Source organism: Podarcis pityusensis (genome assembly GCF_964106645.2).
Source record: "Podarcis pityusensis genome assembly, chromosome: 14".
Classification (NCBI taxonomy): Eukaryota; Metazoa; Chordata; class Lepidosauria; order Squamata; family Lacertidae; genus Podarcis; species Podarcis pityusensis.
The window spans coordinates 26968530-26994356 of NC_138039.1; the positions used below are offsets into that span (position 1 = coordinate 26968530).

The following is a 25827-nucleotide window of genomic DNA, read 5'->3' on the forward strand; positions in this document are numbered from 1 at the left end:
TGATGTTGCTAACATGACATGACCTGGAACTCTTTCCTGTTTGTTTTTCTGCTGTAGTTCTTCTGATTGTGAATGGTAGTATTTGGAATTCTACGTGTTTGTTTTCTCTCATGTTTGCTTGTGAAAATGAAGGTAGATGAACCCTTGGGTCAAAAAACAGCCTTGCTATGACACCAGATTCAACCCCCCCCCCCCATCCCTCTGCCCCTTAACAAATTTCTTGTTTCTTAGGCATATTTTTCTATGTGTGTGTCTCTTCTTCCTGCATGGTTATAATGGCCCATGGAAATAGACTTCTTGCAACAGTGACAAGACTGCTTTGCTCTGCAAAGGACTCCTTTGGAGGGGGGGACTGTATTTTGGAGTGGAGGAACTTTAATGTGCAGATCAAAGCTTTCCCCATTCATTGCAGACAAAGGAATGTGATGACATATGGAAACACTTTGAATGGGCCTTGTTTGTTCGTGGTGGGTGGGGCCCACTTCGCTGCCCCTCTGGGTGCCTTGCAGTTGGCGCAACCACCCTAGTCTCCAAATACCTTGAGACAACTTCATACGGAGAGGCCTGTCAGGTCTAGGTTAGATTACTGCCTGTCAGGTCTAGGTTAGATTACCAGTGTTAAACTCTGGGCTGCCCTTGAAGACTGTTTGGAAACAGCTGCTTGTGCTTGTTGGCAGCCAGATTTTTGACGGTGGCCAGAAAGTCCAAACATACGTTGCCAGTTATGTCCTGACTGTACTGGCTGCCAAATTGTTCTTAGACCTATGAAGTCTTAAGAGGGTCCAGGACCCTCATATCTTAGCCACATTGTTGTTCTTTCAGTCGGAACTTGCCGGAACGGGCACCTCTCAGGTGGGCACCATTACCATTATAAGCGAACAAGGGAGGCATTTATAGGGAGTTCCAGCACCTCTTTTTCTAGAAAAATAGCTCTGCTTTTATAGGTCTTTGACTGCATGAGCTTTCCCAGATCTCATCGTCTTAATCTGAGACCCTTCTCAGGGTGCCACACTTGAGATACCCGAAGGGTGGTGATGAGAGAATGGAACGGCCCTTCTCAGTGGTATCCCCATGTTTGTGGAACATTTCCTCCCCCCAAAATCTTGGGTGTTGTAGTTCATTAAGGGTGCTCAGTATTGTTAGGAGACACACATGCTCCTTGCAGGGCTACTGTTCTTTGACAATTAATCCCTCCTTCCCAGGGAACTCTGGGAATTGTAGCTCTGTGGAGGGAATAGGGGTCTCCTAATAACTCTCGGCACCATTAATGAACTACATCTCCCATAATTATTTGGGGGAAGCCATGAGTGTTTGAAGGGACATCATAGTGCTTTAAATGGATGGTGTGAATGCTGTTTTGGGGGGCTTTGCTGCTTGGTGTGGGGGAAGAGTATGAAATGGGGGCGGGGGCGAGGGAGACTGCTGTGTGCTTGGATGGGCTCCTCTTTTCAAAGGCTGCAAGGCAGGTCACCGCAGCCAGAGGCAGATATTGGAATTCAATTTAGGTAAACAATGGAGGCCTCTGAACCCCCCACCCCACCCCCGCCCTCCTCCAGCAGGTAATTGCTTCCTGGATGAGATGGAGTGCAAGCCTCTCTCAGCTCTGAGAGCGGATAATGGCCCACCTGACAGATTTCTCCAAAGCAGGAATTATTGTGCTCCTGTGGATCTCTCTCTCTGACTCAGAAGGCTGACAAGGTTGCGCTTGGCTTAGGCGGAAATGTAGCTTGCTTTCACATTTACTGAGGACCAACCAAGAAATGACTCTTACCCAGGAGACTGAGGTGGTGGTGAGAATAAGAGAGAGAGGAGAAGGCAAAATTTCAAATATATGCATGGCTGACAGGAGTGGGAGCCTTGTCAGCATATTATACTTCTGCTCAGAGATCTGTCTTGGTTGCCAATTTGCTACCGTCCAAGTTCAGGGTGTTATTATTATATTATAAAGCCCTTAACTGTTGGGAATCTTACGTAGTGGCAGTTGTCCACAGAGGCAGCTTAAAGTCCAAAATAGTTTATTGCTGCAGAAGATAAGGCTTCAGTAACACAGTTCTGGACGTTGATAAATACATATAGCTAGTAGGCTTTGCAGATACAGAACATTAAGTATTTCTATTGTTGCAACAATTCTAGACATTGTACAGACTCGAACTCACTTCTCAAGACTGACCTTGACACACAGCACAAGACACATGAGCTGACATGCCTTTATCACCTATAGTTAGGCTTGGGCCATTAACATAGCAATTGCCTTGGCCGACCTTGCACTTGTTGGCTTATCTCATACATGGAGTGATTTATGCTTATTCCCTGTTTATTGATATCCGGCAGGTGCCTTCACTGTACTCTTTTTGGTGCCTGCTAAAGACATTTTTGTTCAGACAAACCTACTAGCCGTGATGGCTCTGCTCTGCTGCCATAGTTGGAGGAAGCAATGCTTCTGAATACCAGTTTCGGGAAACCACAGGAGGGGAGAGGGCTCTTGCGCTCGAATCCTGCTTGCTGGTTTCCTCCAGGCATCTGGTAGACCACTGTGAGAAGATCCTGGACCAGATAGATGGGCCATATGCCTGATCCTGTAGGCTCTTTTTAGATTCTTAACTATAACACTTGAAATGCCTTGAGCCTTTTTGGAGTCTCAAGAGAGACTTCCTGGATTATCTCCTATCCCTTGATGCAGACCGAAGCAGCGCTCTCTTGACACTGGGAGCTGCCATGTAACGAGTCAGGTCCTTGGTCCATCTGGCTTAGTGTTGTCTGCACTGACTGGCCGCGACTCTCAGGGAAACTCTCCCAGTTCTTCTTGGCAATGCCGTTGGGGATTGAACCTGGGGCCTTCTGCATGCCAGGCACATGTTCTGCCACTTAGCTTGTGGTACATCTCCTATGGAGGCCTGTCTGGTGCATCAGTCTGAGAATGTGTCTCTTGCAGCACCCAAGAAAAGGTGTATCCCCCCAACTTCCGTGTTTCTGGAAGGAACAAGCCAAGGGAGAACTATAGAGGCGGGTACTGTGTCTCCTTTGTCCATGGAGTTTTCTTGGCAAGGATACTGGAGTGTCTTGCTGGTTCCTGCTCCAGGTGGATCACATTTGGTCAAAACTCTCCACTATGACATGCCCATCTTGGGTGGCCCTGCACAGCATAGCTCATAGCTTCTCTGAGTTATTCAAGCCCCTTCACCACGGGGTGCCACTGGGCCCATCACCTCCTGGCAAATCGAAGGGGAAGAAATGGAGGCAGTGAGAGATTTTACTTTCTTGGGCTCCATGATCACTGCAGATGGTGACAGCAGTCATGAAATTAAAAGACGCCTGCTTCTTGGGAGAAAAGCAATGACAAACCTAGACAGCATCCTAAAAAGCAGAGACATCACCTTGCCAACAAAGGTCCGTATAGTTAAAGCTATGGTTTTCCCAGTAGTGATGTATGGAAGTGAGAGCTGGACCATAAAGAAGGCTGATCGCCAAAGAATTGATGCTTTTGAATTATGGTGCTGGAGGAGACTCTTGAGAGTCCCATGGACTGCAAGAAGATCAAACCTCTCCATTCTTAAGGAAATCAGCCCTAAGTGCTCACTGGAAGGACAGATCGTGAAGCTGAGGCTCCAATACTTTGGCCACCTCATGAGAAGACTCCCTGGAAAAGACCCTGATGTTGGGAAAGATGGAGGGCACAAGTAGAAGGGGACGACAGAGGACAAGATGGTTGGACAGTGTTCTCGAAGCTACCATCATGAGTTTGGCCAAACTGCGGGAGGCAGTGGAAGACAGGAGTGCCTGGCGTGCTCTGGTCCATGGAGTCACGAAGAGTCGGACACGACTAAACAACAACAACAACTGTGTCTCCTTGCCAGTTCCTGCACTGCACTCAGAGCTATAAGGAAAGTGCAGGATCTCTGTCCAGCGTTGCACCTTTTTGGAAGAAAGAACACATAAGGCAGAAGCATCAGAGTAATGCTCAACATGACCACATGTTTGGCTCTCCTCCTCCCTCCCAGTCGCCTTGTGCACCCAGGGCACAATCATTTATTTGTTTGTTTGCTGTGTGTTTCATAAAATTTATACGCCACTTGATTATAGAGAAACCTCAAAGCGGTTGACTTTCTGTCCCTCCCCACCCCTGCCTTGCTTCAAGCCTCTGAAACCGAGCCCTGGATTCACTTTGTAGCTCTGGAAATGATTAGAAGACTTGACTAAATTTAATGCAAGTGGTGAACCATTAAATCGGTTAACAAAGCCATGAAGCAGGATGTACATAATCCAATTAAAACCACTCTACATACCAAGATATTCATCTGCCCAGACGTCCTTATATGGTGGCCGTAACCTCTCATATCCTAACAGAAATTCTTCCCTGCACACTGAACATATGGCATCCTTTTGTATCACCGTTATATAAGTGCTCCCACCCACCACCCAAGTTGGCTTTACGGACTTGCAAGCCAGCCTTCCACCCAGATCGGGGCAAAACTGAGAGGGAGGGAGAATTTCCAGGCTTTCAACTTGCCCTGCATCATTTAACCTCCTTGCTCCCAGGAACCCCACCTTGACCCACAGCAAATGAAAGGGATCTGGCACATGCTCTTTAACACCCCCCCTCTCTCCCCTTTGCCCTGCCGGTGAGCCTGTGTTGTGCTATAGAGGTAACTGATCCCTGTTAAGTGATCTTGTGTAATCCGCTGAGATGAACTTGGGAGGCCGAGGGGACAGGACAACAAGAGGTTCCTAGCTTCAGGCAGCTGTCATGAGATCACTTGCATACTTATTCCTTGGTTTGTTTCTATTTTTGAAAAATGGTAAGAGTTGGAAGGGACCCCCGAGGGTCATCTAGTCCAACCCCCTGCAGTGCAGGAATCGCACCTAAAGAATCCCTGGCAGATGGCCAGCCAACCTCTGATTAAAAACCTCTGGTGAAAATGCATGTGCGCGTATCACACTTTTGCTCATGTTGTTTGTCTCAGCTTACGCAGGTTTGCCAAACACACAAGATACTGATATCAGGCAAACACCTTCCCTGTACTGTTTTGGGCACCTCCTAAAAACATTTTTTTTAAAGGCAAGCCTACCCAGATGTTGAGAAAGTTGACGCGAGTTTTAATCTGTTTTTAGTTTGTTGTTATTTTAACCTTTTGGAAATCTTAAACTATGGTTGCTAATTCTTTTTATTGATAACACTGTGTATCTTTTTTTTTTTTTTTTTTTTGCAAACCACTGTGAGGGTTTTATTTTTTTGCAATCGAGTGGTATATAAATTTTGTGAAATAAGTAAGATTGGATTCCTTAAAAAGAGAGAAAGTTTAATATTACTACAGTTAATAAACCCAACCCCCCAAAAAACATTAATCTGTCCATAAGTAAATTAATATTAAATGCATACTGATAAATAATGCCATACAAGACCACACTGTTATGTGCAACTAATGGCGGGGGAGCTATCACCCCTTCATTTTTTAAAATGGAAGTAGCTTTAACCCCCCCCCCCACACTCCTGCTAACACACACTGAAGCACTGCAAAGTGCTCCCCTTTCTTGCCACCCTGATTGTGAGCCCCAAGTGAGTGTGGTTAACTACCTGGCATTGAGTGTGGCCTGTCCCCCCAGTGCCTGGCTGGGTTTGATGGGAGTGGCAGTGGAAAAACACCTGGAGGTAGGCAGCAAGTTGACAAAGACTCTCCTAGAGGAAAGGAGGGGATAATTAACTAAGGACAGGCGCAAGCTTCAGGTTTTCCAATGCTCTGGCAGGAAGGCAAATGCTATCGGTGCAGTTTTGGCCTTGGCTAGGATTGGGAAAGTTTGCATACCTTGTTATTACCACCACACCACCACCATCATCCTGGCTTTCAGGATGCTAAATCCTTTCAGGGTCGCCGGCAACAAAACAAAAACCAGTGGCTATGCTGTGCTTCTGAATACCAGTTGCTGGAAGCCACAGGAGGGGAGAGGGTTTCCCACAGGCATTTGGTCAGCCACTATGAGAAGAGGAAACTGGACTGGATGAGCCACTTGAGTGATCCAGCAGTCTCCTCTTATGTTCCTAATCTTGCCTGCATTCTCTTCTTCTTTTGATTGGTTTGCAGTTCTTGTTGAAAGTCTCTCTCTCTGTGTCTTTCTCTCTCCTCCCCCTCCCTTCTCCGCAGCCTGCACTTTCACTTGCTTAATGTTTCATTTTAGGTTTGATTCCCCAGGCCTAAAGCCAAAAATAAACCTGGCCCAGGTTTGCCATTCAAATCTCGGAATTCCAGATTGCAGAGCTTTTAAGTACTGTCAGTAAAACTCAAGGCAATAAATGCTTATCCTTAGCACGTATCAAAGTGCATAACCTTTATACTGTTTCACCTTTAAAAAACACACAATGTAAACTCAGTTGTATCTAGAATTATGGGTGTGATGCCCAAAAGTACATAAGCAACTTTTTACAACTTTGTATTTATTTTTTTCTTGCATGAAGGCTTGAAGTACTAACCGTTTCCCAACTTTGCAGCCACTGTCCTTTCAAGCTCAAGTTTTCCTTTCCTTCCTTTTTTGTCAATGTAATTTGACCATCTGGATTTGATTTGGTTTTTGTGAGAGTGATGCACCAGGTCTCGTCGCAGCGCTTCTTACCGTTGGCTTTATTGCAGCAGCAGCAGCTCCAGGCCCAACACCTCTCCCATGCGGCCCACGGCCCCCCTGTTCAGCTCCCGCCTCACCCCTCGGGCCTGCCACCACCTGGGATCCCACCAGTCACGGGGAGCAGCTCAGGGCTCCTGGCTCTCGGGGCACTGGGGAGCCAAGCCCACCTGACGGTGAAAGATGAGAAGAACCACCACGACCTGGACCACCGAGGTGAGAAAAGGGCAGGCGGGCCTCTGAACTCCTTCTTCTAAAGTGGGTTGTGGATGTAATTTCCATTCAGGAAGGATGCACCATCCATTCAAAGCGCATGGCTTCCCCCCAAAGAATCCTGGGAACTGTAGTTTAACCCTCACAGAGCTACGGTTCCCAGGCCCTTGGAGAACTACAGTTCCCAGAATTCTTTAGGGGGAGCCATGTGCTTTAAATGTCTTGTGTGGACATATGCAGTCTGGGAAACTCAGGGGGTGGCATTAATGTAGACATGTTGTTTCCCCAAAATGTTTTTGCCTTAATCCAGGGGGCTGGACTCTTTATCAGTTCAGGGGCAGCATCCTCTCGCAGGCAGCCAGAGGCAAGAGAGGGCAGAGTAATTGGGTGTGGTTCTTTTTGTGCCCTTGGCCCAACCAAACAAAAGGCAGGTGTTTCTACATGCCCACAGCTCCATCCTCTTGAGGCAGGAAAATGCACTTGAGGGAGAGGACAGGAGAGGGCCTGGGAAAAGCGTGACCAGGGGCCAGATAGAAATGCATTGAGGGCCACTCTGGGACTGAAGTTCTCCACCCATGTCTCAATCCATTCCCAGACTAGTGAAATTCCTACATCCCCCCCCCCCCCAAAGGATCTGTGGATCTCTTCCACCAGCAAAAGGGCTTTTCCAGCCTTCTTCCCTTGACAGAAAACAGCCGTCTAGTTAGTTGCCGGAGAAATCTCTCTGTCTAAGGACCAACATGGGAAGGAAATGGGTTTCTTCCTCCAGATTTGGAAAGAAACGTGTCAACAAACCATTTTGCAGTTATTTATTTTTTAGTTGCCCTTTTTCCTCTTTGTATGTCTGTTCCATTTTCCCCCCTTGTGTGGTGGTGCTGCTTGTTTGGCCCAGTAATTGTTTGCCAAAAAATAAAATAAAAGGAGCGAGGGGGTTGCTGCCGTCTGGGCCAAGATTCCTTCCAGAGAACAAAGATGAAAAGGCCAGCGGGGCTTTTTATCAAGCCAGACCAGAGATCGCTACGTGCAAAGGAACAGTTGGGTTGATGTTCTATTTTAAGACTTTCTCTCTTTCCCCCTGCCTTCCCCACCCACTTCTTTTTGTGCTCCCTTTCAACTCCGCTGCCTCCGTCCTCCGTGCCAACTCGGCCTTCATTCCTGGAAGATCGGGACGCCAGCGCAGTAAGTCCCCTTTTCTTCCCCTCTGGACATCACACCATCTTTGTATTGAACGCTTGATGAGTTTTGCCATTCCTTGGGCTTGGGCTCTCCTTCCATCAAATGTCACTGTTTTAGAAACTTCAACTCCCCAGAAAAACGTTTCTCCATTCCAGAGTCAGGAATATCTGGGCTGGGCTGTCGTGGGATTCAGGCAGGGGACATTTTCAGCCTTATCCGGAGACACCCTTGAACATGGAACTTCATGCCTTCTGCATGCGAGGCAGCTGCTGTACCCCTGAGCTTTGGTTCTGCCACTGTTTTCCTTGGATTCCACTCTGCTTAGACTTTCCCTGCCACTTGCATGGTCTTGAGATCATTGGATTCAGCTTGGTTGGCATCCGCTTTTGCCAACTTGGTTTCCTCTAGGTGTTATGGACCCAGCTCCTATCACCCCCAACATCCGAGATCCCTACTGGAGGGAGCTGTGGTCCAAAATACTTGGAGGGCACCAGTTTGGCAAAGGTTGCCCATAGTGGTGGGATTCCCTGGAGGGAAAACCACTGATTTAGGTTGACTTCTCTACTGCTTTTTCTAACCATTTGGCTGTTGTTGATATTGTCTCAACCGTTGCCAACGAGAGCGGTTCAGTCTGAGCTGATGACCTGGGGGATTGAGGGGGGGAGTGAAGCGAGAAGCCCCCTCAGCAATTAGGAAGCAATTTCATTGCTGGTAGCTGTTCCATTATCTTGGGTCATCTAATCTTTTGGGAAGGACTTGGGTGATTATGTTGTGTGAGGCAGGGACGTGGAAGGTCAGGCAGTTAACTCAGCTTCTTGAGGACGGCGGCCCCCCGCCCTGCTCCCTCGTCGTCATCCATCTGGACATTAATGGTCCTTGATGGGGCTCAGCTTCCAGCTACAGTTATGAGGGCTCCGCTTACCCTTTCTGTGTTGGAAGAGAGGCTGTGAGGAGAGCAGGAACGAAGTGGCCCAAACCCTCATTATCATCATCCTTTGAATATGAGGAAGGGTGAGGGAGGGGTCTTTGTAGCTATTCTCCACCTCTCAGCTCTAACTGGAGGAGGGGATGCCCCTGAGGTGCAAAGTTCCCCCCCTTTTTTGATTTCCTGCCCAACGGCCCCTCAGAGTGTCAGACGCCATGACAGGGTAGAGCCATGACAGGGCATGGGGAGATAGTCCTCAGCAGCCCCTCCCCCGAAAGCTCTCATGAAGGGGCTGGTGGGGGAGTTTCTGGGGGATGCAGCTTTTGCCAAATTAGGGTGAGGGGGGCAGGGCCTTGACACTCATAGATCCATCTCCAGGTTGCTTTGTTCACATTTCCTAATTGGGTTGCTGCAGCAGCAAAAATATCGAGATAGATGTATTCTGAGGAGGGGAGATTCTTGGTGGCCTGCCTGCCTGCCTCAGTGCCTCCAGAGGCCCTAATGCGATTCTTCCTCGGGAACCGTGAGCCTTTTCAGCATGACTGGCTGAGAAGAAAAGGCGGCTGGTTGATCCCCAAAGCAGCTTATTGGGGATGCGAGGAGGGAAACATGAACTGCTGGGCTTCTCCCATTCAGAGGAGAAAGAAAGGGAGGATGGGGGCTGGCTTAGAGTCACTTTATCTTTAGCAAAAGGCTTTTGCCGGGTGGGGGGGGGGGATGAGGGTTGAGTTGTGTGGAGAAACAAAATGCCTGTAATTTTGGCTACAGAGGCAGGAGATGCCAAGAGGCCAGCAGCTGTTTTCAGAATTGCGTTCTGTGTGCAACATGCAGTGGCAGTAAAGTTTAAGCCTGAGCTTCCCACCCCCCCCAATTATTAATTAATAAAACTATTTGCATAAAAATATACATCAAAGCAGTTCAGAGCAATACAAACATATAAAGCCATCACATACTTGCAAAACTTTTAAAAAGCACATTTATTTGGCTGCGAGACAGGATGTCCTTCGCCAAACCGGCACCCTCCAGGTGTTTGGAACTACAACTCCCATCAGCCCTTGGCATCAATGCTGTGACTGGGGTTGATGGGTTTCGTAGTCCAGAACACCTGGAGGTGTCACTGGGCTGGGAAAACCGCACTAGGAAGTCTTAGATCTAGAAAGGGGACGAGGGACCACAAATCGAAACAAACTTGCTTCTCACTTTTAAGATTGGTGCACAGTTTCTAATTCATGTGTCTGAAACGTGCACACAAGTTGGCTGTGTGCTGTTGTGCTTTTCTGCCTTGGGATGGTTTGGGGCAGTGGTTCCCAAAATGGGTGGTACCACCTCAAGGCAGGGCAGGGGGAGATAATAACAAGGGGGGGGGGCGCTAAGAGGCAAGCAGGTAGCACAACCCTCTCTTCTTTTTCTCCTCCTGTTCTAGAATAACTCCATCTCCCCATCAGAGAGTTTGAGAGCCAGCGAGAAGCACAGGAATCCCACCGACTACAGCATCGATTCCAAGAAGCGGAAAGCAGAGGAGAAGGACAGCATGAGCCGATATGTAAGTCTTACAGGTCCCTGTTGTGCTCTCCATCTGACCTTGTTTTGGCCAAGGACCATAGATCTCAGGGCGGTTCACAAAAACAGAACACATATGATAACGGGACAAACCTCAAACTGTGACAATTGCAAGAGTCACATCATATTTCCCCCCCAAGTGCAAACCTGTCATCTTGCCAAGGGGCAGTGTAGCTGCAGGACTAATAATGACTCATCCACTACTTCGCAGTAGGCAAAGGGGGTGTCGTCCTAGGCAGCCCTTGCAGGCTTTAAGGAGGAGGCGTTTTCTGTCTTTCAACTGAGTCACTGCTTCTTGTTTCAGGACAGCGACGGTGACAAGAGTGATGACTTGGTGGTGGACGTCTCCAATGAGGTACGACAGAGGGTCCCTCTCCCTCTCAGTCTGAAACAAGAAGTCCACATTAACCTTATATGGAGATGGAGCAGATTTGCCAGGCTTCTTTTAAGTGCATAATCTCTTGATGCAGAAGCTGTGGGCATCCAGTGGCTTTACGGGGGGGTCAGGGCTGCATCCAAAATGCTCTGGAAAGAGTGAATGCAGTATAGAACCCTAGGATGTCACCCCAATAGGCAATTCCCCTCCCCCCGCACCGGTTAGGTCTGTTATCAACTGTAGAGAGTGAACTTTTCTTTGAGAGCAGCAGCAATTTGTTTTATGCTGCTATGTGCCTCAGAATAAGTCTTTAAAGTCTCATAAGTTTGCAAGTCTCTCTTTTCTCTCACACATGTAAATATGTTTTAGTATACCAAGTAAATGTGTTATGTTAGGGTGTTTTGCGGTCCCCTCCTTCCTACTTTGGCAAAGGGACTCCATGGTGCCCCTGTTGCTAACAGCCTCCTTGTGTTCCCTGCTCCCCAGGATCCTGCTACGCCTCGGGTGAGCCCTGCCCACTCGCCTCCGGAGAACGGGATCGACAAAGCCCGTGGCTTGAAGAAGGATGCCCCCAACAGCCCTGCCTCGGTGGCCTCATCCAGCAGCACCCCTTCCTCCAAGACTAAAGACCTGGGCCATGTAAGTGAAGGCCTTGCAGAAGATGCCTCTGCCCTCTTGGGAATGCTTGCTGAGGGTGGACTGTGGGGCTGGTTCTCCCTGGAGGAGCAGAAGTCCAGCTTACGAGCGAATGTAGAGAAAGGCAGCGTTGGTGTAGTGATTAGAGTCTTTAACCTAGTGGCGCAGCAATAAAACTGCTAGCACATTTGCAAAGCCAAGCAGGGTCTGGCATGGTTTCAAATTGGATGGGGGACCGTGTGTTGAGATTCCTGCATTTCAGGACTAGATGAGCCTCAGGATCCCTTTCATTTCTACAATTCTATGAAACTAGGAACTGGGACAGACCAGGGTTCAAAACCCCACTCAGCCATTCAGCTCACTGGGTGACCTTGGGCCACTCCCTGCTTCTCAGCCCTAGCCTACCTCACAGGGTTGTTCAGGGGATTAAATGAGGGGGGCAGGGGAGAACGTTTGCCACCTTGAGCTCCTTGGAAGAAAAGGTGACCTATAAATGCATGAATCGGACTGTGGAGATCAGGAGCGATTCAATAGACCTGATCACATAGAAGAGGGCATGGTAATAATTGCTGTGGATGGGACCATTTTTTGCTGAGCAGATCATTGGTCCAGAAAGCAGCTTTCGTTTCGAGCCAGTTTAAAGTCAACAGTCTAGGCCTTTGTTCCCCATCTGTGTGCTGGAGAAGCAAAGAACATGCTTGCCTTGGGGCAATAGTTGGGGGCGCTGGGCACAGAACCCCCACCCAAAGGATCCAGGGAAATGCTTTACTGATCGGAACATGCTTTGATGTGTAATGTTTGGTAACTCCTTGGCATTTGAGAAGAGCTGCATTGAAGCAAGAGCCAGAACGAATGTTCAAAATTTTCCATGCTTGCTAAGAAGAAATATAGGAGAGTCCACATTTGACTAGAAGAATTCAAAACTCCATCTTGGAGTAAACTGAGGAGGGGTTTGATCATAGATTTGAGTTATTTGAGGTTTCAGATTTGGTGGGTGGCTCTGCTCAGAGAGTCTTCTTCATTTCGGGAATCTCAGCAAATGCAGAAGACTGACTTTGTTTGAGGATCCTTCGTAGGAAGAAAGCAGAAAGCCAAACTTGCCAAAATGTCAAATGGAGGCAGATCTCAGAATTGGGTTCCTGAGGTAGACCATTGAGTCAAACGATTGGTCCAGCTCATTCAGTACTGTCTGCACTGATGGGCAGCAGCCCTCCAGCTTTTCAGGGAGGGGTCTCACCCGGCCCTACCCAGAGATGCTGCTGGGGGTTGAATCCGGGACCTTCTGCATGCAAAGCAGATGCACTCCCACTGAGCCAAAACCTCCTCCCAAATTGTTTGTTTGCTAAGAGACCCCACAAGCACTTGTGGAATCGATCTTGCTGATGCCAACCCATCTTCCCCAATCTTGTTTTGCACCAGAACGACAAATCTTCCACCCCAGGGCTGAAGTCCAACACCCCTACTCCAAGGAACGATGCCCCAACGCCTGGGACAAGCACCACCCCGGGCCTTCGGCCGATGCCAGGCAAGCCATCTGGAATGGATCCCTTAGGTATGTGGCTCCCCTCGCAGGGTTGTTGTGCGTGTGGTTCGGGTGTTTGCCACTTCTGCCAAGGCAAAGCAATGTTTGGTGCTAAAAGACTGGCCTAGAGAGGGCTTAGGTTTTAGCGTTTGTGTGGAATGGACAGGGAACTCCCAGCTTCCTGCTTGTCTGACCCGCCGTTCCACCCCTCCTTCTACGAATCTGAGCAGCCTGTCACAGAAGAGAATGCGCAGGCCAGTGGTTAGAATGTAGGACTAGGACAGAGCTTTCTAAACTGTGTGTCACGGCACAGACACTCCCAACGCTCCTCCAGGGGCTGGAAAGGGGTTAGTTTAACCTCTGGTTTGTTAGTAAAACTGAAAAGACGCATGTCTAAAAAGTGTGTCACCAACATGAAAACTTTGGAAAGCTCTGATCTAGGAGACCAAGGTTCAAATCACCAGCCAGTGTGGGGTAGTGGTTAGACTGTTGAGCAAGGACCTAAGGCACTGAGGTTCAAATTACCACCCGGCCATGAATGTAATTGGGTGACCAAGGGCCAGTCGCTGCCTCTCAGCCTCTCCTCCCTCACAGGGCTGTTGTAAGGATAAAGGGGGGGGGGAGAAGTATGTACATAACCTTGGAAAGGTGAGAGATATAAATGAGCCAGTGGCCCATCTAGTTCAGCATCCTCTTCTCAAAGTGGCCAGAGACCCCAGAGAGAAGCCCCCAAGCAGGACCAGAGCACAAGAGGACTCCCCCCTTCTTTGGTTTCCAGCAACTGGTACTCAGAAGCATTACTGTGTTCAGCTGTGGAAGCAGAGCATAGCCTTTAAAGCCCTAAACGGCTTGAAGGAGCATCTCCACTTCCATTGCCCAGCCCAGATACTAAGGTCCAGCTCCAAGGGCCTTTGGGCAGTACCCTCACAGCAAGCTGTGAACCTACAGGGAACCAAGCAGAGGGCCTTCTCTGTAGTGGCGCCCTCTCTGTGGAACACCCTCCCATCAGATGTCAAACAGATGACTTTTAGAAGATCATCTGAAGGCAGCCCAGTTCAGGGAAGTTTTTTATCTTTGATTTTTTGTGTGTTTTTAATATTTTGGGAGCCGCCCAGGGTGGCTGGAGTAACCCAGTCAGATGAGTGGCATATAAATAAAAGAACAACAACAACAATAACTGTTGTTGTTATTTATTATGGCTACTGGCCACTGACAACTCTCCCCAATGAATTTGTCCAATCCTCTTTCAAAGCCATCCAAGTTGGTGACCATAGTCAGCGTTTCTTCCCCCAAGTAATTGATCCACTCACCCCCCCTTTCCCTTTTTCTCCTTCTCCAGCATCTGCCCTGAGGACACCCATTTCCATCGCCGGTTCCTATGCCACCCCCTTTGCCATGATGGGGCACCATGAAATGAACGGCTCCCTCACCAGCCCTGGGGCCTACGCCAGCCTTCATAACATCCCACCTCAGATGACGGCTGCCGCCGCCGCTGCTGCCGCTGCCTATGGCCGGTCACCAATGGTGAGCTTTGGAGCTGTACGTAAAACCTTTTTAGCTCCTTTTTCAATGGGGGGTGGGTGGATGAGGGGTGGGTTAACTACCAATCCTGGGAACTCTGGGAGCTGTAGCTTTGTGAGGGAGATCTCTCTCAGCACCCTTAACAAACTACAGCTCCCAGAATTCTTTGGGGGAAAGGCATGATTGTATATAAAGTGGTATTTGAATGCTTTAAATTTAGAGTGTGAAAGTGGCCCTATATGGGCCAATGGTTTGAGGCAGTTTCTGATGCCCCTCTGGGCCTGTTGCCTAGCAGGACCTTCCTAGTTTATCGTTTGCTAGTTCTTCCATTTCTGGCCCCTGTAGCTCAGTGGTCAGAGCATCTGCCTTGCATGCAGAAGGTTCCAGGTTCGATTCCTAGCATCTCCAGGTAGGGACCCTGGGGAGCCGCTACCAGTCAGTGCAGACAGTACTGAGTGAGATGGACCAATGGTCCGATTCAGTATAGGGCAGCTTTCTCTGTGCCATTTAGTCCATGTTATGTTGGTCTGAAGTGCCTGTGGAACAAGGGGAAAGCCCCCAGACTTAAGAATTGGATGCTCATTTTTCTAGCCTTGGAGGAGGGGTCTTTCCCTAACTATCTCCCCTCCTCTCATGAAAAAAACCAACTGACCGCAATTCTGTGAGAACTGAATTTCCACTCTAGTCAGCAGCACTTTGCTGGGTGGTTTCTGTGGGAGCCTGTGAGAGTACATCTTTGTTTTTCCCAGGCTCCTGATGCCTTCACTTTTCTCTGGTTCCCAGGTTGGCTTTGACCCGCACCCGCCGATGAGGACCCCCGTCCTGTCCACCAGCCTGGCATCCATCCCCGGAGGGAAGCCGTAAGTCAGACCTTCGACCTTCTCCCCCAAAGCGTTCAGTCCACAAGTCTGAAAACCAATTGCCACCCATCTCCAGACAGGGGGCCTACTCTAAGGAAGACCCTAACCCTTTCCTTGCCCATGTAAATTTGGCGGCAGGGAAGAGCTCATCAGAGTGGCTTAATATGTCTGCCTGAGTCGTAATCAGAATTAATAAAAAGGAAAGAAAAAGTCTGAAAACCAAACCAGAACCCCCCCCCCCCCAAGTCTAAAATAAACATGCAGGGGAAAGGGAGCCAGATAGAGGCACCAGTGGAAGTTTTGGGTGCTTTCTTGGTCTAAAAAAAATGCTGCAAGCACAGTGACGAGGTTTCTGGTTGCAGAAATCCCATTCTCCTCAAATGAAGAGGCAAGCAGGGTTTGAAAAGGGAACAGAAGTGTTGATGTTCCCGTGGGATGTTCCTCGTGGTTGTTTTGGCACCATCCACACTTGCATAGCATTGCGACAGTTAGGCGATGTGATGTCTTAATTAATCCTTGGGACTGCTGCTAATTTTTGTTTATTGCCTGCCCTTCACCCTAAGGTCCCGATGGTGAGTTACAGCATTAAAACACAATATTGAAAATAATTTAAAACAAGCATAAAAATAAGGCGGGGTGCTAAAAATGTGCACCTCAAAGGCCTGGGTGAAGAGATGCACTGAAAACTAGAATAAAGGTGCCAGAGGCCACCTGTGTGGGGAGCAAGTTTCACAGCTTAGGGGCCACCACAAAGAAGGTCATCTCCTGGAGACAACCAAGAGGGCCCCTTCTGCCAATTTCACTTCCCAGTAGGCCTGTAGGGAGGGAGGGGGTCTTTCATATATTTGGAGCCCGAGTTGTTTAGAGCTTTAAACACCAATCCGAGCACCTTGAGTTGTACCCAGAAATCAGTTGGCAACTGCTAGGAAGGGTGGACTACACCAGCCCTAGGAGACTGGTGGGGGTGTAGCAGACAAGAGCATCAGAAGAACCTGGCTGCTGGATGAATAGGATGATGATATTTTATTATTTATATCCCGCCCATCTGGCTGGGCAGCTTACAGCATATGTGAAAACATAATAAAACATCTAAACATTAAAAAACAGTATCTTATACAATATATTTCAAATACGCACACTAAGGACTACGAGTAGAAAAGCCAGCATGATATAGCAGATAAGTGTTGAATTTAGACTTATCATCACCTCTCAAGACTAGACTGCTATGGTGCAAGACGCTTTAATGAAGGGCTGCAAAGAAACCTGAGGATTAAAATCATTCTCTTACACTTCCCCCTGCCTTGGATGCCTCTGAACTCTGTTACTTATATACTCCCTCTAAAATAGAGGCATAACTTTTCATGGAAGCCACTGTCACTATCAGCTTTTTTAGGCTGGAAAAGAAGAAATCTAAATTAGGTTCTGAGACCAGGCCAAAGGGAGCCCATCTGGTCCAGCATTCTGTTAAAACAATGGCCAATCAGATGCCTCAGTGGGAAACCTGCAATCAGGCCCTGAATGCAACCTCAGTGCCCAGCAACTGGTCTTCAGAGCCCTCATTCTCCACCACCACCAGTCTCAGCGTCCCTTCCTTTGTCTCCTCCCTAGAGCCTACTCCTTTCACGTGAGTGCTGATGGGCAGATGCAACCTGTCCCATTTCCTCACGACGCCCTGGCTGGCCCCGGCATCCCCCGGCATGCCCGTCAGATCAACACGCTGAGCCATGGCGAGGTGGTGTGTGCTGTGACCATCAGCAACCCTACCCGGCACGTGTACACCGGTGGGAAAGGATGTGTGAAGATTTGGGATATCAGCCAGCCTGGCACCAAGAGCCCCATCTCCCAGCTGGATTGCTTGGTAAGTGGCGGGGATGGACGACCCTCCACTCAAGTCCAAGGAGCCTTTGGTCTTTGGGTCCGATTGAGCCACCGATTGAGGATTTTCCATGTCAGCAGCCAGTCTTAGGGAACTCAGCCTGGGTTCTTTGCACCTTCATTTGTTTCTCCGTGTATTTTAATGGATTTATATGTAAATAAACATTATAAATGCACATGAACAATAGCAATATTTGCATGGGTCACATATAAGCTTGCTATATTTGGAAATGGTATATATTTCAGAGGACATTTACCATGCTCAATGCAACCTCTTCTTTATTCATTTATATCAAGAATGTAATAATTTTCTAGGACGAAGAGCCGGAAGTCACCTTTTTGGAAAAATTGTATTAAACTTGATGTAATTTGGCACTGATTTGTTAAAAATTTGGAAAACTAATCAATATTATTTGGCAAAAAGTGAAAACGTAATAATATTCTCGCCTCTGATTAATCATGTCTCAATTTAAAAAATCAGATTATGGTAATAGAATTAATATTTTGCTCAAACTGCCTAACTCAGCACCCAAAGTCCATTTTGCTCTGGGGAATATATATATATTTAATTCTTAAGAGAACATCCCCCTATATGTATCTGGAATGGTCAAATGTCCCAAAGTTAGCTAGTTGAACTGTGTGGACTCTGTTTGCATGGAGTTAGAAGCTGGGCTGTTTCATTGACGTTACGTTTTCCTGCCCCCAGAACAGGGACAACTATATCCGCTCCTGCAAGCTCCTCCCGGACGGGCGCACACTGATTGTGGGGGGCGAGGCCAGCACCCTCACCATCTGGGACCTGGCCTCCCCCACCCCCAGGATCAAGGCAGAGCTGACCTCCTCCGCCCCTGCCTGCTACGCCTTGGCCATCAGCCCGGACGCCAAAGTCTGCTTCTCCTGTTGCAGCGACGGCAACATTGCTGTCTGGGATCTCCATAACCAAACACTGGTCAGGTGAGTAAGGTCCTGGTGGTAAGGAAGTGCTTTCAAAGAAATCTTGGGTAGATGGGGAAGGAGATTCTGCAGGAAGCATCTGTCCAAATGAAACCAAGGGATTCAAAGAGCTGCATTCTTGCGCCATGTTCATTCACCCTTTGCTCTGGAAGAGTGGGAAGGGTCACAGCTCAGGGGTAGAGCACCTGCTTCGCATGCAGAAGGTCCCCGGCATCTCCAGGTCAGGCCATGATGGCTCTGCTCTGCCTCCACAGCCGAAGACAGCAATGCTTCTGAATATCAGTTGTGGAAACCACAGGAGGAGAGAGGGCTCTTGTGCTTGGGTCTATTGCTGTCCCGTTGAGGCAGCTGGTTGGCCACTGTGGGAACAGGATGCTGGACTTGATGGGATCCCTTTGGCCTGATCCTGCAGGCCCTTCTCACAGGGAATGTCTGAGACCCTGGGGAGTTGCTGCCGGGTCATGTAGACTACACTAAGCTAGCTGGGCCCAGTGCTCTGACTGACCTTCCTCTGTTCTGAGACTTCTTTTAAGCTTCCTGGCTTCCTAAGTTGTCATCCCGCCCCCCCAATATGCTCAGCTCAGGTCCTTATCTGCAACCCGAATGCAGGATTCCTCAGCAGCTGTGTCTATCAAGCCTTCCCTTCCCAAATAACTGGAAGCTGGAGATAAGGACCTTTGGGACCCTGATAGTAGAGGCTTAAATTCCCCCCTCTCACTATAACATGGGAAGCTGCCTTACACTGAGTCTGACCATTGGTCCATCTAGCTCAGTATTGTCTACACCAGGGGTTTGCAAGGCTTACTGGGCATGGGCTGGATCACTCCTGCGGAGATCCTCCATGGGCCGGGCCAGCGCAGTGCGATGCCAGAAATCGTGTCTGCGCATGTCCGTGGTGCTGGAAATCACTTCTGCGCATGCCCTGACGCTGAAAATTGTGCCTGCGCAGAAGCGATTTTTGGCATCTGGGCATGTGCAGAAGCGATTTCTGGCACCGCAGACACAATTTCCGGCATCTGGACATGCACAGAAGCAATTTCTGAAGCCACAGAAGAGAGTCCCCACACCGCACTGCGTCGGTTTAGTGCAGTGCATGGGGACTCGCTGAGCGGGCAGCTTGGTTCAGGGGCCTGTTAAATGGCATCCGTGGGCCACTTCCGGCCCATGGGCCTTAGGTTGCCAACCCCTGGTCTACACTGACTGCCAGTGGGTCTCCAGGGTTTTCAGTCAAGATTCTCTCCCTTCCCTACCTAGAGATTCTGGGGATTGAATCTAGGACTTGCTGCTTGCAAGGCAGGTCCTGCACTGGTGAGCTTACAGCCCTTCTCCTAAATGTCTCTGAATGTTGGTTTTCTCTCTCAGACAATTCCAAGGCCACACGGACGGGGCCAGCTGTATTGACATCTCCCACGATGGCACCAAGCTCTGGACAGGAGGCCTGGACAACACGGTGCGGTCCTGGGACCTCCGGGAAGGCAGGCAGCTGCAGCAGCACGACTTCACCTCCCAGGTAAGCTGCTGTGGGATTCCCTCAGCCTTTTCTCCTAGAGGCAGCAGCCCTCCAGGAACTGCCCTGCTCAGGATGGAGGGCTTCCTTAAGAAGCAACTCTGAAGACCATACCAAGATCCCTGCTGGACCAGGCCATCTAGTCCAGCATCCTGCCATCTAGTCCAGCATCCTGCCCTCTCACTGGCCCACCAGATGCCCCAATGGGAAACCCGCAAGCAGGACCCGAGTGTAACAGCATCTCTCTCTGCTTGGGATGCTCAGAAACTGGAAGCTTTGAGCAGAGAAAAAGCCTGGACAAGGGGACAGACAGCTCAAAAGCATCTGTTGTGCTCGCTAGCAAAGCTTGGCAGTGTTATTCCTTATCAACTTTCATAGTGGTATCTCTTGGACCTGCAAGCCTCAGGCTGAACAGTCCAGGCAACCTGAGTTCCTTCCCTATCTCAGCTGGACCTCACACATGAGCCTTCATGGGGCACTTTGGGAACTTGCTGCTGAGGTGGAAATGATGGCATCTTTCTGATGTTGAAAGGAGGCCCCGGTGGATGGGACAGGGGAGTTTCTGTGCAACCCCGACAAGGGGAGCCTCTGCTGCTGGGAGCCTCTCCATGCTAGGCTGTGCTCCAATTCTGAAGGCCAGGAAAGGGGAGCCTTTGCACCCCTATATTTACTTTTCCTCCTGCAATTGCAGACATCACCCCACACACCCAGCTCCAGGTACTGGTGAGAATTGACTTGGAGTGCATTTGTGGGACAGCTGAGCTTTTGAGCAGCTTGATCCACGGCAGGGATCTCACCCCAGTAAGTGCTAGAGTTGAAGGAGGAAGAGGGCACTCCGTGCTTGAGAAGGAGCCCTTAAATAGTTGGGAAACTCTTCTGGAAATCTGTCTAGGACAACGGTTCTAAAGTGGGGCTGTACCACCCCCTGGAGGGGCCTAAGAGTCAAGGGGGCAGCAAGATGACACTGGAGGTGTAGCTGGTATCCCTGAATCAAGTCCATCAATTTTGTCGACTGAATTAAACTCAATAGTTTGAACTGGATTTTGAATAAATATGCAATTATTGTTTTGGATTTTATTGTGCTATTACCTTCCTTAGTGGGTTGGGCAAAGTGCTATTCTGAATAATGCTTTTGGTAGAGTAGGGGGTACTGGGGATGAGTTTATAGAACCAAGGGGGTGGGGGCCCAAAAAAGTTTGGGACCCACTGGGTTAGGAGATGGTTTGATCCAGACGAGCTGCCTCCTTACCAATGGGGTGTGTTGAAGGAGGTAGGTCTTGAATGTGCAGCAGCCTCAGGGCCCTGAGTGGAGAACTCGTCAGCATCCGGTGGTCAAAAGGCCAGCTGGCTAGCCCCCAGCTGGATCATTTCCCTCTCAGTCATCACGCTGCAGAGCTCCATCAACCTCTGGTTCTGACGTAAATCAGCGACTCAAGCTAGCTGACTTGAGCACACTATACGTAGCAGTGTAAACCGCACAAACAGAAGAGGCTGAGGCTGTGGATACATACTAATACCTACGGATTTATTAATCATAAATCAAGACAAAGAAACAGACATGTGACACGTTACAATCCCATGTCTGCTACTAAAGGTGGAATGGAAACTCCCAACACCCTCTTCCTCCAGTTCCCCATCTCTTACCAGTGTGCAACTTCTCTTCCTTCCACTTGCCATATACAGTGGGATTGAATTTTAAAGCTTGAGTGTATGTGTGTGTCCTCCCAAGCAGACTTCAAAGTGTGGTTGCTTCCTGGAGGAGACGCCCCTTTCAGGCCTGCTCTCCTTTCTTCCCCACAGATCTTCTCGCTGGGCTACTGCCCCACAGGTGAATGGCTGGCTGTGGGCATGGAGAGCAGCAACGTGGAAGTTCTCCACCACACCAAGCCGGACAAATACCAGCTCCACCTTCACGAGAGCTGTGTCCTGTCGCTGAAGTTTGCCTACTGCGGTAAGGGGCCCAGAATATTAACGGAGTTAGTTGCCTCTTTCTTGGGGAAGGGTCTGCAGGGTCTGAAATGTCCCAGATTCAATCCTCAGTGTAGCTGCACCAAGAAAGGTCCCCCTTCTCTCTCTTTGAGACTCTGGAGAGCCCTCTGCCCTTTCCAAATAGAGGGGACTGGGCTTGATAAACCACAGACTCAGTGCAAAGCAGCTGCCAAAATGGTGCTTGGATTATATTGCTTGCTAAGAGACAATTTTATCATCGTGGGAGGTGCATTGTAGGGAGCCCCATAGGGAGGGGTGAATGCTGGTCTGCTCCTTACCTTAATTTCTGGGGAGATTCCTGGTTGGGTGGCAGGAACGAGGTATAGGAGAGCAACATCAGAACATGTCTTGACATGATGGAGTGGCTTGCTTTTGTTTATTTACCTCCTTTCCTTCCATGGTGGAACCTGAGATGTGGCTGCTCTTGTGACTTAGAGCAGCCTCTTCCCACCTGGGGCCCTCCAGATGTTCAGGACATCAACTCCCACTAGATCCAGCCAGCCCTAGGATGCTGGGGCTTACGCAAGTTGTGGTCCAAAATGTTTGGAGGGCACCAGGTTGGGGAAGGATGTCATAGAATATGTTGCAGGAGAGTATGAACCCATTATTGTCATTTACAAAAGTTAGATCGGAGTGGTGGACAAGGTGGTAAATTGGAGTCAACCAGTCCATCTCTGGGTGATTTGTGGTAGATCTGCAAGGATTTCCCATGGTTTTACAATGGCAACAAGTAAATGACTCCCCATTCCCTGGGAGTAAATTCTACTTATGAAGTGAAAGAAGCTTTGGGGGAACCAGGAGTGAAGGTTTTTGTGGGTCCAGTTCAGTTCTAGTCCCCAAAAGCAAAATCTTGGGCTCAGAATTATTTAATTCCAAGTGTTACGCCTTTTGTACCATGCCCTGGTTGGTAGACCTTTTTTATTTCTTTATATCATTATTATCCCACTTTTCCTCCAAGGAGCTCAAGGTGACATACATAATTCTCCTTGCTGCTTTACAACAACCCTGTGAGGGAGGTTAAGTGACTGGCTCAAAAGTCATTAAGTGAGCTTCATGGCTTAAGTGGGGATTTGAACCCGGGTCTCCCAGGTCCTAATCTGACACACTTAACCACTATGCCACATTGACTCTTGGTGGTTCTAGTTAAAAAAAGAGACCCCACAAGTCTTCCCTCTCCTAGGTTAAATCCTACTGAGAGCTGAATTTCCTGGTTGAGATTTTTGTAGGGTTTCTGGGGATCACGTCACTGGATTCTGTCACTATTCTGGCCTCCTTTCTGACCTGGGAGAATTGAAACTCTGCTTTGTGTGCCTTTAGGGAAGTGGTTTGTGAGCACCGGGAAAGATAACCTCCTCAACGCTTGGAGGACTCCCTATGGAGCAAGCATATTCCAGGTAAGGGTCATTCCTGCTACCAGGATCCAAATCCTGCCTTGGGTGCCATCTGAATGGAAAGGGTGTGTGTGTGTGTGTGTGTGTGTGTGTGTCTGCACAGATCAGATTCTACCATTCCATCTTGGTGCCAAGATGCAAGCTGGAAAGTGTGACTTGATGGGACAGGAAATAGCACCTCTGAGCATGAGCAGAGTGCTTTCCCCATTTAACTTGAGTAACCAGATCAGGGGTGGAGTGGGGTGTGAGTTGTTACAGACCTTGGAAGGCAAAGTGGAACTGAAGCGAATTGGCTGGGTTGATAAAGGACTGACGGAAAGGGGTAGGGTTGTAAACAGAGCCTGAGGGTGCAGGATACCTCCTTGAGGCCCTTGGCAAGCCCTGTAGATGAGGGGAGGGCTTGATCCATTGCAGCAGCATTGACAGATGTGTCTGTAGTTGGTCAGTTCTATCATCTGCATCCATCGGCACTTTCCAGAACGACACAGCACCACCAGTACAGTCTAACCCTGGGAACCCAAACCTTATTGGGGAACCCAGTTTTAACTCTTGTGTTCCATTGAGCCCTCACCATTTCCACCATGTTTCTGATACGTCACTTATACCCTTATTGTCTCTGAGTATTGCTAGATCTTGACATGTTGACTTCCCTCAGCGTTTGCTGAAGCTGATTATAGCCCTGCTGAGTTTCCCTTTCCCTTTCTTTTCCCGCCTCCAGTCGAAAGAATCTTCTTCCGTCTTGAGCTGCGACATTTCGGCAGACAACCAGTACATCGTCACGGGCTCGGGGGACAAGAAGGCCACAGTCTACGAGGTGATCTACTGAGCCCAGGGGATTCTGTGGGGCCACCACACTCCAGGCAGACTGCGATCCGACCAGGCGGCGGTTGGGACTCCAGCAGGCAGATGGCGAGAGTGCCTGAGCACGTTCCCATGATGCTCTCTGTTGTGGAAGCTGCGCCACCTGGCTGTGGGGCGGGGGGAGATCTTCCATCGCCCTCTTAGGGTTGCTGCTCGGGTGGCGATTGAGACCTTGGCGCTTGGTCCAACTGTGCGGGATTTTGCAAACGTCTTCTCCGGAGACCTCAGCCGGCTTGTGGTTTTTCCTGGTTTTTAACTTCTTGGTTCTCATGCCTGTGATCTCAGGGAAGCAAACTCCGGACCAGATTTGCTTCCCGGCAGAGACTCGTCCTTCTTTGTCTCTCTGTAAGACTTGTGGGAAATGTAAATAGCGGACGAGTTTTAATACGGTGGGGGACTCCTTCTGGCCTCGGGGGCCAGCTGTGTATTTTTTTTTTCTCCTCTTACTTTGGTCTGCTGTAACTGTATTCCACTGGGGTTTTGGTTTTTTGGTTTTGGTGGTGGCCATCCTTCTCCTGCCCCCCCCTCCAAACACTCATTTGGTAGAGACACTCTGCTGACCCACCACTTGCCCCTAGCGGGAGCAAAATTCCCCTCCGACATCCCATCTTCTACTGCCGTACCTGTGAAGCATCCGCTGTCTCTTTTTCCAAGACCCAAGCCCTTGTCTGGATTGCAACCTTTAGCCGCTGATGGGCGGCAGCAACGGAACAATCACCACCATCTTCTATAGGAATTCTTCTTTTTATTTTTTAAAAGCACTTCTGTCTTTGGAGCGAAGCAATGAGAGGTCCGTGTCCGGTTAGGTTTTGGACCCCACCATGCCTGTCACGTGAGACCTTCAGGCCTAGATGCTGAGGAAGGGGTTTCAAGAAAGCAACGTTCAACAATATGCTCAGGGAGCCAGAGAGAAAAAAAAAGAAAATAGCAACTTGTGTGGGCTTTTTTATTTTATTTTAAACACTCCAATGAAAGTAAAAGTGATAGAGATGGTAACGTTTAAATGCAGGTTGTTGTTGTTTTTAAAAAGTTTACTAACACGAAGCGATTTCTGTGCGACGGGGACTGGGGGTGGCGTTGGCATCTAGTGGGGGTTTCGCGTGGCTTTGGTAAATCTTCCCTCTCCCAGCCTCTTGGATCAAGTGAAAGTTGGGAGGGGAGGAGGAGGAGGAGGGAGACTCGCCCTCCTGACGTTTTTTGTACTAAAGGAGAAAATAAGATTTAAACACGGGAAAAAATCTACGTATTTGTGTAGCAGAAGATCTTGCCCTGTAATGTAGCATATGGAAGAGAATTTTTATACCACATTTTTATGGATTATTTTTTAATTTTTGATTTTGATCTGGTTTAAAAAAAATACAAAACACTATGGCTTAAAAGGTGAAAAAAAAACTACCTGTTTTTATTAAAGGCCATGCCGGTGCATAAAGGACGATGGAGTGGAGAGAGATTCTTTTCCTGGTTGTTCTTTTCTTTGGTGGCCTGGGCCTTTCAGGGTGGGGGTGGGGGTGTTCCTTAGCTCTAGTTAGGAACACGGATGGAGTGGAAGGGAAGTCTCTGAATGGCGGTGGTACAGAAATTGATCGGGTGTGCTTTGATTGTGGTGGTGGTTTTAAATTGCAACTGGCATCCAAGCAGAATTGTGGAGGAGTAAGGGACCCCAAGGGTCATCTATTCCAACCCCCTGCAATGCAGGTCAGTTCAACAGCAGCAGCAGCAGCAAATAACTTTGGGGGCCCTTTACCATTGTGTGCCTTCTCTTCTGTTCTGTACTCAAGTCTTTGTCAACCTGGGTTTTTTTTGGAAGGCAGCTCCCACTGCTGCGCCCCCTCCATCTGTCACTTGAGGCCAT

At 48.9% G+C, this 25827-nt stretch overlaps 1 protein-coding gene across 8 annotated transcripts in view; it reads left to right on the forward strand.

Annotated features, from left to right (window-relative positions):
- Positions 1-25407, forward strand: part of TLE3 (TLE family member 3, transcriptional corepressor) — a 51865-nt gene extending 26458 nt beyond the window's left edge. For 2 of the 8 annotated variants that reach the window (XM_080982134.1, XM_080982138.1), the window contains exons 7-20: positions 6621-6825; positions 7985-8001; positions 10347-10466; positions 10788-10838; positions 11346-11498; positions 12915-13047; positions 14357-14541; positions 15322-15398; positions 17007-17256; positions 17980-18227; positions 19590-19737; positions 21535-21685; positions 23041-23117; positions 23833-25407. In XM_080982134.1, the coding sequence (XP_080838260.1) occupies positions 6621-6825; positions 7985-8001; positions 10347-10466; positions 10788-10838; positions 11346-11498; positions 12915-13047; positions 14357-14541; positions 15322-15398; positions 17007-17256; positions 17980-18227; positions 19590-19737; positions 21535-21685; positions 23041-23117; positions 23833-23940 (1923 nt within the window). In that variant the 3' untranslated portion in view covers positions 23941-25407. Of the gene's footprint in view, positions 1-6620; positions 6826-7984; positions 8002-10346; positions 10467-10787; positions 10839-11345; positions 11499-12914; positions 13048-14356; positions 14557-15321; positions 15399-17006; positions 17257-17979; positions 18228-19589; positions 19738-21534; positions 21686-23040; positions 23118-23832 lie in introns of all 8 variants that reach the window. The other 6 variants (XM_080982137.1, XM_080982139.1, XM_080982132.1 and 3 more) reach the window with 3 other exon arrangements.
- The last annotated feature ends 420 nt before the right edge of the window (positions 25408-25827 follow it).